Source organism: Lissotriton helveticus, chromosome 5_1 (genome assembly GCF_964261635.1).
Source record: "Lissotriton helveticus chromosome 5_1, aLisHel1.1, whole genome shotgun sequence".
In the NCBI taxonomy this organism is placed as follows: domain Eukaryota; kingdom Metazoa; phylum Chordata; class Amphibia; order Caudata; family Salamandridae; genus Lissotriton; species Lissotriton helveticus.
In genome coordinates, this window is record NC_136065.1 from 851625904 (window position 1) to 851638078 (window position 12175).

At 45.4% G+C, this 12175-nt stretch overlaps 1 protein-coding gene across 1 annotated transcript; it reads right to left on the reverse strand.

Annotated features, from left to right (window-relative positions):
* Positions 1 to 569: 569 nt before the first annotated feature.
* On the reverse strand, positions 570 to 5871 carry KLHDC7A (kelch domain containing 7A). The gene has a single exon (XM_078643334.1). It carries the CDS (start codon positions 5735 to 5737, stop codon positions 3077 to 3079), a length of 2661 nt encoding a protein of 886 aa, XP_078499460.1. The 5' UTR covers positions 5738 to 5871; the 3' UTR covers positions 570 to 3076.
* Between the last annotated feature and the right edge of the window lie 6304 nt (positions 5872 to 12175).

A 12175-nucleotide genomic window follows, 5' to 3' on the forward strand; every position in this document is an offset into this window, starting at 1 on the left:
AATATTTCTCATTATGATTATAGCATTCAACTTCTTCATTTAATTAAAGCATGTTAAAACTCTTATTCTTTTATTTAGAAAACATCACTATAAATCATGGCCCATTAATGCAATGACCAAAAACGTTAAACAATCTGTGTCGTGAAAAGAACCACCTTCCCTTTCCCTCCAGCTCTGGCCCTGAGGCCTACCACGTTCTGCTCTTAACCACATACCACCTTATGTTTTAGCAGCTTCACGACATGGATTCAAAATAATCACATCTAATAAAATCATATAATGTCACACATTTCTGTATTAGTTCCACTTCTACTTAAATCTCTATATTAGCTATACATTTAGAATATAATTTCAGATACTATTAGCACTCATGGCATTTCTCATCATGACTTGTGCTTACTATATATAGGTAAGTGTGATGTACTCATATATTTAAATCAGTTTGCGCTCTCTCAGACCTTTAGATTCAAACTCACAACCATGATGGATTCTGGTAAGTGTTGTAGTTTGTGGTTTAATAGAAAACCAATTATGAGAATACAAGATATGAGAATCCAAAACACCGAAAAACGTTTTATGAGAAATTCCATCCATAAAAATGAAAAAACATGAGTGAAACATTATAGGCTGGGTATCGAATCCTGGGCCCAAAAATGTTTTTTATTTACTCTAATACGTCCAATAAGTCCAATGAAAAGAAGAGATTTTACATAGCTTTGGGTGGCAGTAGTCCCTTATCTATTTCTAATGCAGCTTTTACCCCCAAAAAAGCGAGAGCACAAATGGCGGACAACAACAAAACAGCACGCAGGTAAGGAAAAGGAGAAGTGGGTAGGCCAGGGTAGAAGGAAGAAAATAAGTTATGCAGGTGGGACGAAAAATTAGCAAAGGAAAATGACGGGTAGGGATAATAGAGATTTTGTAAAGAGGGAAAGGAGACTTTAAAAAAACAAGGAAAAACAAAGAAGGCAGGAGGAAGAGAAGGGAGAACAACTAAAAAGGAAGAAGGAGAATGATGAATAAAAGAAGATAAGAAAAATCACAAGGGGGGGCCTAGGTGTCTTCCTGAAAGCGCAATATTTGAGGAGTAAGACATTCATGACTCCCCCACCCCCGAAGAAAACAATCTTCAATCTTGGAATATGCAATATCGACATAAAAGGGACTCAGTAATTTTGTTTCTTCTAAGAATTGTTCAAAGCCATTTATCTTGTAAACTTCGAGGAAACAGTTTAGTGACAACGATTCTCAAATTGGTTTGTTTTTCTCAGAGACCGCATTCAGCAGAAGTGCAGTTCAGCTTTTTTCAGCTTCAGCTACCAGAGGGATAAACAATTGTTCTGTGAAAGACAGTCTGTTTCACCTTACGCTGATCTCCCAAACCCTGGCACAGCTATATTTGTTTTCAATTGGCATTCTTAAATGGCAGTAGAATTATCCATGCTGGAGAGCGTGTCCCAAATACATTGCAACAATAACATAAGAATGATAGCCAGCATAATCAGCAATACCAAACTGTGTTTGTATATATGTCTATATTTATATAGATGGCATGTATATATTTATATATGTGTGTATGTCTATATACATTTATATATTAATTTTTAGTTTTTAAAATATATATATATTTATAAAATCATTAAAAAAAGTCCACCTCCTCTCTCTAACTCATCCCAAACCGCTGCATTTATTATGGACCCCTAGGCATGCTTTCAAGACTCTTTCCTCTTCCCATTCAGTATCTCAAGAACAGACACACATGTCCATCGCTCCCAATAACATCTCACATCTTCCCTTTATTAATCAACTTCCATTACTGCACCCCTGTTCAGAACACTAGAGTACATTCTCAAGAGCATAATTAACAACCTAAACACAACTAATTCTACTAGAAAATGGAAGCACAGATTACCAATCTGTTTCCTATTTGTCTCTAACAGTGGGTTCTAGAGTAGCGCGCTACTCCAGAGCCACAAAGCGCTTTAACACGTTTGCGGTAGAAAGCATTATAAGAAATACAATTTACAGTTTCATTCACAAACGTATAACCTAACTAAAACATAAACTAACACCTACCCTATAACCTAAGATAAGTTTATTTAGCATGATGCAATGATTTTTGTATAGTATTTTTTAATAGATTATCTTAGATTAATCTGAAACGTGTCTCGGAAAAGATAAGATAGTCTCATCAAATATAGAAGATTTGACTGGTAAAATCTGGACCAAGACAAGCATGATCTCATAATTATTATAACGATGTCCGTGCTGTTGAAATGTTGGCCTGCAGCACAGCTTTTTTTATTGTGTATATAATTGTCAATTTTGTTTTTGCACACAACAATATAAAGCATTGAAATATTTTCTGCACAGAAATGTGCAAAATCGTTTTTTTTTCAGCAGAAAAAAATCATTTGGCTTTACTGTCCAGTTGGTCTTTGTGTTACTGTTGTCGGAATTGTGCAGCTTTTTCTAAAAGCAACGATGTGCAAAAAAAGCATTGAAACAACACTTTTTGGAAATCTTATTCAGACTTCACCCAAGAGTAAATGACACAGGTCTACAGAACATCTTTGCAATAATGGGAAGTCATGTGGAAGCCACAGATGGATTATACACTTACCAGTGAGATTCGATAGCTCTGAGTTAAGGTGGCTCATGAGGGTAATACGATCTGTGTGAAACCCGGAAGCCACTGTTTCCAAGATCGATAAAAGGAGTACCATTGAGTTGGTTGATAGAAACACTGGTAATTTACAGTACAATGAAACTGCAAAATCAATGTTAGTAAATGTTACAGAAAACAAAAGTTATTGCTATTGTGTCTGCAGAGGGATGCGCGCGGGGCAATCAAGTTGAGTTTTACAGGCCTTTATGGGGATTTGGGATATTGCTTCACAGACTAAGTTAAGGGAATGGCTGTGGCGGGGTGGGGTGTTGGGGGGTGCAGCCAGTCACTTTTACGACTGACCCAGTCATACAGACCTGTGATAAAGAAACTTACTTTGGGTAACTAAGGCTACTGACTGCCCTCAGTGCACTTTACTGGACAGTCACAAAAGATGCCCTTCCACTACTAAACTTCTGTTCGCCCACACTCTTCTTTGGGCAGCATGAGAACAAATGGATAGAGTCCACCGCGTGGCGATGGCAACCCCTCAAGGTCCACGTCCAGGAACTGAGGCGAGACGTCGTGTGCTAGAAAGCGGAGGTGGAACTGGCGGCTCAGACAATGGATGTAGCTACCTATGACGGCACATTGAAAGGAGGCTGGGTAGGGCATGCGACGTGTGGCACACTCATACCAGAGCCTGGCCCGGACATTGCAACGATGTACACTGATGCCCATGCTTCGATTCAAGTCAAAGCGGTAGAGGAAGCTGCCCACAGCCACCATCTCGGTGGTGCGATCCCGGCTGCCACTTATGAGGCTACTCTTCCAAACCTTGTCCTTGGGGTCGTAGCTCAGCAGCATGTATCTCAGGGTGCCACCGGTCACATAGATCTTGTCCTCACAAACCGTGGCCATATGAGCAATGGCAAAGGTGTCATTGGGCAAGGGTGTGGCAAAGTTCCAGCGGTCTCGGCGGGGGTCATATTGCTCAACAGTATGCTGGCACTCTCCTCCAATGGCGTAGAGGTATCCCTGCAGCTCCACAAGCTTGCAGTGTGGTCGCGCCTGGTTCAGTGGGCTAACCTCCTTCCATATGCCCGTTAGTGGGTTGTAGCAGAAGACGCTTTTGGAGGGCTTCTTCTGCCTCCCCAAACCTTCACAGCCAGCGACCACGAAGAGGTAATTGAACATGGTGCCAACAGCACAGCCACTATTGACTGCCTCCGGAGGGAGGCAGGATATTGTGTGCCAAGATTTACTCTTGTCATCATAGTAACAAAGCCTGCTGGAACTCCGGGACGATGGAAGAGCATATGTTTGTGTGTCTACATCAGCCACAGTTATGAACTTCCTTCCACTCATCCGTCGATCCAAAATAAGTTCCCTTTCCACTGGGTTGAGGTGCCCATAGATGGCTGGGCTCTGCAGAACCTGGAGGTAATTGTCACTCATGAATCTGTAGGCTGCTTCCCTGAGATCAACGAGCTGGTGTTCCTTAGCCACCTTCAGAGCCGCATAACAGTTCCTCAGATCCAGACAACTGTTCCTGTTTGACTGCGAGTTCAATAGCCCCTGAAAGAAGGTGAGATCAGTAGGGCAGTCAGCGCTGAATGTAGGGGTTGTCTTAGCCTGGGACGGATCCAGTGGTTGCTGCATTTCACCTGTGGCGCCTGGACTGTGGCCATCAAGTGACTGAGGAGTTGTGTCTGTTCTGTTGATGGGCACTGGGTTGGACTTAACATCTGATTTCAACCCCTGCTCTTTGCTTTCTGTGAGTTGCTTCATGATGTCTGCCTTGGTGGAGTCTTCTTGAGGACCCAAATCTTTCTGTGGATCACGCGAAGAAAGCTTTTCTTGAAACTCACTGGGCCTGACAGATTGCAGGCTCCAGTTGTGGTCAACACTAGATGATATCTCGCTGGAACAGGTTTTTGTTTCATGTTCTTTAAAACCCGGCATTTCTGGGCTCGGGTGCTGGTGGGCTTCACTTAGAGAGTTGGAATGCTTTTTGTGCACCTTGTGGTGAAGGAAGGATGAGCGCTTACCACCAGGCTCAGTTGTGCAGGACTTCCCTCTAGACACAGATTCAGAGGTGGACTCCACAAAATAGTGATAGACCTTGCCTTTCAACGAGCCAGGCAGGGACTTCTCAAGACATTGGCCATCCTCGGCAATGTTACCTTTGACATAACCCTCCTCAACTTGGATTTCAGCAATGGAGGAAAAGGAGTAGACCCCGTTGCCTCCTGCATTGCTTTGGTTGACGAGGAGGCCCATGCCAGAGCTAGCTTTCGTTGTACGACCACCCTCAGAAATGGAGCCAGCCTCTTTGGTGAGGACCTGATTCCTGTTTATTTCTGCCCCTTCCATCCCGTCTCTGCAGTCCTCATCCTCGTGGGATCTAAGATCTGTGACCTCTGCCTGGAGGCGCATGCTGAGTGGTCTCAGGGAAGAAGCCTGGGATGTCTGACCGTCTGAATGCAGAATGTGCTCCTCAGGGGTCTCAGCCGGATTTCTGGTAGGGCCGCTAGCCCTATCGGTGAGCACTGGGTCACTTGTCGCGTGCCTGTTCTCTGGTCCTCCAGCGACAACAGATGTTTCAATAAATTCAGCGCTTGGGGAAGCACGAGTCACTCCTGTCTTTCCATCAACCATCAACTCTTGGCAACTCTGCAGTTGCAAGGCTGTGAGGGTGATTTCCAGGCCTCTCGCCTCGCCAGCGAGACATCCATCTCTCTGGTGGCTTTTATTGTTGGCTCTGCGTGTCTCTGTGGTGATGGCTCCATCAGAACACCCGCCAGGCTCGTCATCCAACGCGTCACTCAGGGACAGGTCCTTATGGATTGTATGCCGAAACCTCAGTCCGCCATCTTGACTCGAGCCATCCCTTGAAAGCTCAGTTTGGGTGCTGTTTTTCTTCTCATCACTGGAGGTGCCAGCGATGGTGCCACTCCTGCCGCCTCGCGCTGGCCCGCTCGGCTCAGTCTTGCCAGCCTCCCGGGACTTAAAGAAGCGGAATACCAGTGCCAGCAGCAACGCAGTGGCAGCGGCAGAGAGTGCCAACTTCCCTGCCAAAGGCATGTCCAAGCACTGGGCCGCCGTCTCCCAGGACAAGGTTATCATGATGTTGTCTCGAGCCGGTGCCCAGGAATGCGAAGGACGTGGTTAATGATTGACAGGTCCAAGGGGACCAGCTCGGGCCGCTATGAGGGGACCTGCTGACTCGCTCCAGCGGCGGGGCGCTTCGGAAAGGTGACTTTCTCCTCCCGGCGCCGTGTTTGGCTGGGGCGGCGGCTGCTCAAACCTGGGCGCTGCTTCTACCAGCAAGGGCTAGGTTTGCATCTCGGAGGAAAGTGGGTTGGGCTGGCAGGGAAAACAGGTTGAATGCAGGAGCTTATGACTCGCAGCAGGTGTTTGTCGAGCAAACAAATAGGCAAGAAGAGCAGAGATGAGGAGGGGAGGCAGCCCGCCTTATGCAGGGCACCTGATTTCATGTCCTGGACCAAGGCACTACGTCTGCCCCCGGGGCCAGTGCATGCTGGGACGTGATCCAGCAGCACCCAGCGCAGGAAAGTAACCTGCATTTACCACACTGAGCTTATGTACTCCGTATTCCACGTCACACCTACAGTTCTGCTCACCTGCACTTTGCACAGCATTGCACACTAACCCACTCCACTGCGCATGTGCTCAGTTAATGCACACCTACTAGACTGCACCCCCATGACGCACACCGTAAATCTACCTCATTGCACACACTCACTGTTTCCTTACACCGTTGTGCTGGCATCCCACTACACACCTTCTCAAACCATAGTGTAGCTCAGGGCTTTAAGTGGGCCGGGTCCTGCCGGTGCTCAGCACGGGCAGTTCTTAAAAGCAGGTGCCGAGACAGATCCCTATCGGGCTCTCCATTTTCATCCTCACTCTCAGGATGGAAACAAATCTTAAGTCTGCAGGCAGCAGTTTACTGTTTTTGGTGTAACTTTTATTTTTTTGCAGTTCCATATTGCAAAACTCCAAGTGATGTACATGAGCACCAACAAGGACATATTCATTTATTTTTTGGTAGGCACGGGCGATTTAGTGATTTACCCGGAAACACAGGAGGTTGGGCCAACGCTGAGGCTCAAATCTGCTTCCTCAGCTCCAAAGTCGGCAGCTCTAGCCATTACGCCACAACTTCCCGCACAAGAACTAAGGGGCAAATCAGCAACAGACATTGATAAATAACGCAAAGCGCACTTAGCGCTTTTGTATTTATCGCCGTCTATCGCTGGAATTTATCGCCCTGTTAGCTTTTCAAGCCAAAAAAGCAGAGATAGGGCCCTTGTAAATATGCCCCTATATCATTTTCAATATTATATACAACAAAGCCATAGTTGTATGTCTGCCTGTAGTATATTTATCTTATGCAACTAACAACCTTTGACAAAGCCAATAGTCCTGGGTTGTTGTAGGTGTAATATTACCTGTTATATTATATATGTGGATGCAATAACAGAAGCAACAAAATACCAGTCGGGGGGCGGCACATTATGCTGAGCACATATTTTTAGCATAAATGTTTTAAGCCACACCCTTAATTATATCGGCCATGCCCCTTTGAGAGACCTCCCAGTTTTTTCATTCCATTTAAAGCCTGGGTGAGGCTACTACACTGTGCATAATTCCTGCCCATGTGCTTGCATAAACCCTCCTCGGTGCATTTATTGCAGCACTGTACGTCTGTCCACCTCACAGAACATCAACCACACAATGAAATTCCCCACATGAACTTTTCTCACCACTACACAATACACACCAAGACACCTCTAACTTTAAACAGCATTAATTTACATAAACACCCTCTTAACACCCTATCACACATCACATCCACCCAGAACACATCACATGCTTTGGGAACTGAGCCCCCGCCAGAGCTCGTTGAAAAGCTTCACTTTTAGAATGAGCCAGTTTTAAGCACCATATTTTGGCTGCACTGGCTCAGAACTCAAAATAGTCACGATATAATAAGATGCACAAATCTTAAAGAGGGCATCGACCTTCCATCTGATATGTGCTTGAGATGGCGCAAATGTTTTGATTTCTGAGTGCAAGTTGCGCACAAGAGCGCCAGAAATGCGAGCACTCTGAGCATATGTAACCAATTAACGGGCACGTTAACAGATGGCAATTTAAACTTTTTAACTGAGATTAATATATTCCTTATTTTTCTTTGAATGTAGCGTCACTGTGTCACCCCGTATCCTTAATTTCAATGGTGCAGTCAGTGGGTAATGTTTCCCTGTGCAAGGAAGGAAATGGCCTCCCGGCCCTCTGGTTGAACTGTGAAATACAGCAATAATCAGGATTCAGTGAGCCCCACAGGTCTCTGGGTCCCGGTGTCATTGCACCTGCTGCACCAGTGGAAGCTGTGTCCCCACTTATTTCAACGCACACTTAACGTTTTTTGCGCCGTGTTTTGTCAAAGCCTCAGGTGTCCAAGCAGGGCACTTAAGAACTGTTTGAGGCAGGATTGCCAAAGTACATAAGGTCTTTGACATGCCTCAGCCACGTCACCCGAACACATCTTAAAAAGTACCCTACACCAGCTACTACAATGCACACACCTCTCCTGGCACACATACTTTCTCACACCCACACACACACACACACACACAAACACACACATACATGTGTACATTGTAAAATCATTCAGCAAACCGCCTTTATTCTTCTACTCATTCAGACCTCCAAGAATACACTTACTCAGGAGTACAAGCCTCCCTTCAGATGAAAATACAGCACTTAAAAAAACGTATCTTCATGAAGTCGACAATTCTGTTCTCAATAACAAACAAGCATTGGAAAGCCAATGGGTCTCGCCTTTGAAAGAGCTATTGGCTTTGCCAGTATGTTTTAGCCATGTTGTACATAAGCGTGGGTGCTGTTCAGCATGGCACAAAGTTAGTGGCATAAAGGAGAGTGGTGTGGAGTGAAGTGTCATAAAGTGGAGTATCGTAGAGTACAGTGGAGTGTTATGGAGTAGTGTGGATGGGAGTACTGTGATTTGGAGTGGCATAGAGTAGAGTTGAATGGCGTGGAATGCCATAGTGTCGTGGAGGGAGTAGAGTATCGTAGAATTGAGGGGTGTAGAGTGGAGTAGAGTATCGTAGAGGGGAAGGGTACAGAGTGGAGTAGAGTATTGTGGAGGTGAGTGGCGCAGAGTGTCATGTCAGAGTGTTGTATAGTGGAGTTGCATAGAACAGAGTGGTGTTGCATAGAGTGAGAGTGTTGTGGAGTAGAGTGGCATAAAGCGGAGTAGATTGTTGTAGAGTGGAGTGGCACAGAGTGGAGTAGTGTAGACGAGTGTAATGGCCGAGTATAGTGAAGAAGAGTGTTGAAGAGCAGCTTCGAGTTTCGTAGAATGGAGTGACAGAGTGTCATAGAGTAGTGTGGCATAAAATGGAGTAGTGTGTCATAGAATAGAGTGGACTAAAATGGCATGGAGTGGTGTAGAGGGAGTTGCATAGAGCATTATAGAGTAGAGTACTGTCATAGAGTGGCATCGAGTGTAGTAGAGAGTTGTGAAGTGGCATAGAGTAGAGTTTAATGGAGTACAGCATCATAGAGTTGAGTATCATAGAGTGAAGAGTCGTAGAATGTAGTAGAGTGGCCCAGAGGGAAGTTGTGTCAAGTACAGAGTAGATTAAGGACAATGGCAAAGAGTGCATTGTTTTTAAGTAAAGTGGTATAGACCATATTGGCATAGAGGAATATATGAGTGCAGTGACATAGAGTAACATAAAGTGCAGTAGCATAGAGTGGTGTAGAGTGGAGTGCCACAGTGTAGAGTGCAGTGGTGCAAAGTGGAGTGACCCAGGGTGGAGTAGAGTGGCGTAGAATGCAGTGGCACAGAGTAGACTGTTTTAGAGTAGAGTGAAGTGGCAGAGTGTTGTTATGCAGGGTAACGTGGAAGGGTGCAGGGTAGAGTTCAGAGGGGCAGAGTAGAGTGGCATAGAGCAGAGTCGCATAGACTGCACTGCTGTAGAGTTAAGTAGAGTGGTGCAGAGTAGAGTGGTGTAAAGTATACTAGGGTAGAATGCAGTGGCATAGAGTGCAATATAGTGGTGCAGATTAAAGTGCAGTGGAATAGAGTGCAGTGGTGCAGAGTAGAGTGGTGCAAAGTTCAGTGGCTGAGATGCAGTGTGCAAAGTAGAGTGTGATAGAGTGCAGTGGTCTTGAGTGGTGCAGACTTGAGTGGAGTAGAGAGCAGTGGCATAGAATTCAGTGGTGCAGAGTAAAATATAGTTGCTTAGAGTGCAGTGACGTAGATTACAAAGGTGTAGAGTGGAATAGAGTCCAGTGGCATAGAGTAGAGTGTTTTAGAGTAGAGTCTAGTGGCGTAGAGTGCAGTGGAGCAGAGTAGATTGATGTAGAGTGCATTGGCATAGGGTGTAGTAGAGTGTTTCAGATAGAGTGCAGTGTGATCGAGTGCAGTGCAGCACAGTGGATAAGAGTGAGTGGAATGATGCAGAGTACAGTAGCATAGAGTATAGTGGTATGGAATGCATGTGCGTAGAGTGCAGTAGAGTGACATAGAGTTTAGTGGTGCAGTGTAGAGTGCAGTGGCATAGAGTGCAGTGGTGCAGATTAACGTGTCATTGAGTGCAATGGTGTGGTGTAGAGTTAATTGGCATTGAGTGCAGTTGTGTAGAGTGGTGCAGAGTAGACTGGTGTAGAGTACACTGGAGTAGAGTGCATTGGCATAGAGTGAAGTAGAGAGGTGCAGAGTAGAGTGCAGTGAGATAGACTGCTGTGGCGTAGACTAGTGAGGCATAGAGTTCAGTGGCAGAGAGTGCAGTGTCTTGAGTGGTGCCAGGTAGAATAGAGTGGCATACAGTGCAGTGACGTAGAGTGCAATGGTGTAGAGTGGTATAGAGTGCAGTGGCATAGAGTCGAGTGTTGCAGAGTAAAGTATATTGGCTTAAAGTGCATTGGTTTTGAGTAAAGTGGTGTACAGTACATTGGTGTGGAACACAGTGGCATATAGTGCAATGGTTAGAAGATAGTGCTGTGGCATGAAATAGAGTGGTGCAGAGTAGAGTCGAGTAACGTAGAGCATTTGGCGCAGAGAGGAGGGGTGGAGTGTAGATTGCAGTGGCGTAGAGTGGAGTGGTGCAGTCTAGATTGTTTCAGAGTAGAGTGAAGTAGTGTAGTGTAGAGTGGAGTGGTGTGTGATAGAGTGCAGTGGTGGAGAGTAGATTCGAATGGTGTAGAGTGGATTGGCATAGAGTGCACTGGAGTAGAGTGGAGTGATACAGGGTATAGTACATTGTCGTAGTGTGCAGCAGAATAGAGTGCAGTCTTACAGAGTCAATAGGCATAAAGTGTAGTGGCATTGAGTGGAGTGGTGCAGAGCAGAGTGGTCTAGACTGATGTGGTGTAAAGTGAAGTGGCGAAGAGTGCAGTGGTGCATTGTACTGTAGAATGCATTGCCATAGAGCTGAATTGTGCAGAGTAGCGTTGATTGACGTAAAGTGCATTGGTTTTGAGTAAAGTGGTGTATAGTATATTGGTGTGGAGTATTTATTAGAATTTCTCTTGCTGGATCCTCACCATACCCTCGACAAAAAGCAAGAGCAATGGAATACTTTTGCAATTATTGTTAACAATAACCAGAGAAATTTGTGAAATTCTTTGATAATAAGAGATTATACTACAAGATGAACACTGTGTGTTCCCGGAGGCTTACACTCCAGACCTAACCCACATCCCACTGGTGAAGAAACTGCTCCGGGTAGTATCGTGGTCTGAATAGAAGGTAGAACAGAAGCCTCAGGTGGCAACTAAAAGTAATTCAATATACAAAACAAAATGTTTCAGTTTAGGAGTATGAAATATAAGAGACTCTCAAACAATCATGGTGCTGACATACTGCTGCTTCACAACTGCGGAGTAAGTACCAGCTGAGGGTGAAGCTGGGACCCCTGTCCTTTACAATAATCTATGAACTGTGACACCATCCGGCTAGGGGCCTTATTTATGAAGGCCTTGCGCCGCCGGTACGTCACTTTTAACATGGGAAAAAGTGACGCACCGGTGGCGCAAGGCTTTCATAAATGAGGCCCTAGGTCCTGAACCAGTGACCTGCTGGTCTTAGAGATTGAAGCTGCAAACCTCTGTGCTGCGTGGACTCCCTGTTTTTCGCACACGCAGTGGCTCGTTAATGCATTCGAGCAGGGCAGGTTACTTTTAGACGCTTCCTTACCTTGCATCTTGTTAGAGGCCCTTTATAGCAGCATGGCTATGGAGAACTCCAGGCCCGCTTGGGAGAGTTGAATTTAATTACAGGACATTGAAAAAATTAAAGTTTACATGCCTCTAGGACATTCGACCATCTGGACAATAGGAAAGCCCAGAACTCGCAATAAAAACTGCTGTCCGCCAGCAATGACAGGATTAGGCATGGCCTGTTCGAATCAGCAATATATATGTTCAAATATGAACAAAAGAAACACGAGGGACAGTGGCAGCAGGGGAGGGAATAAGTAAGCAACATCCCATGATGGTTGGAGG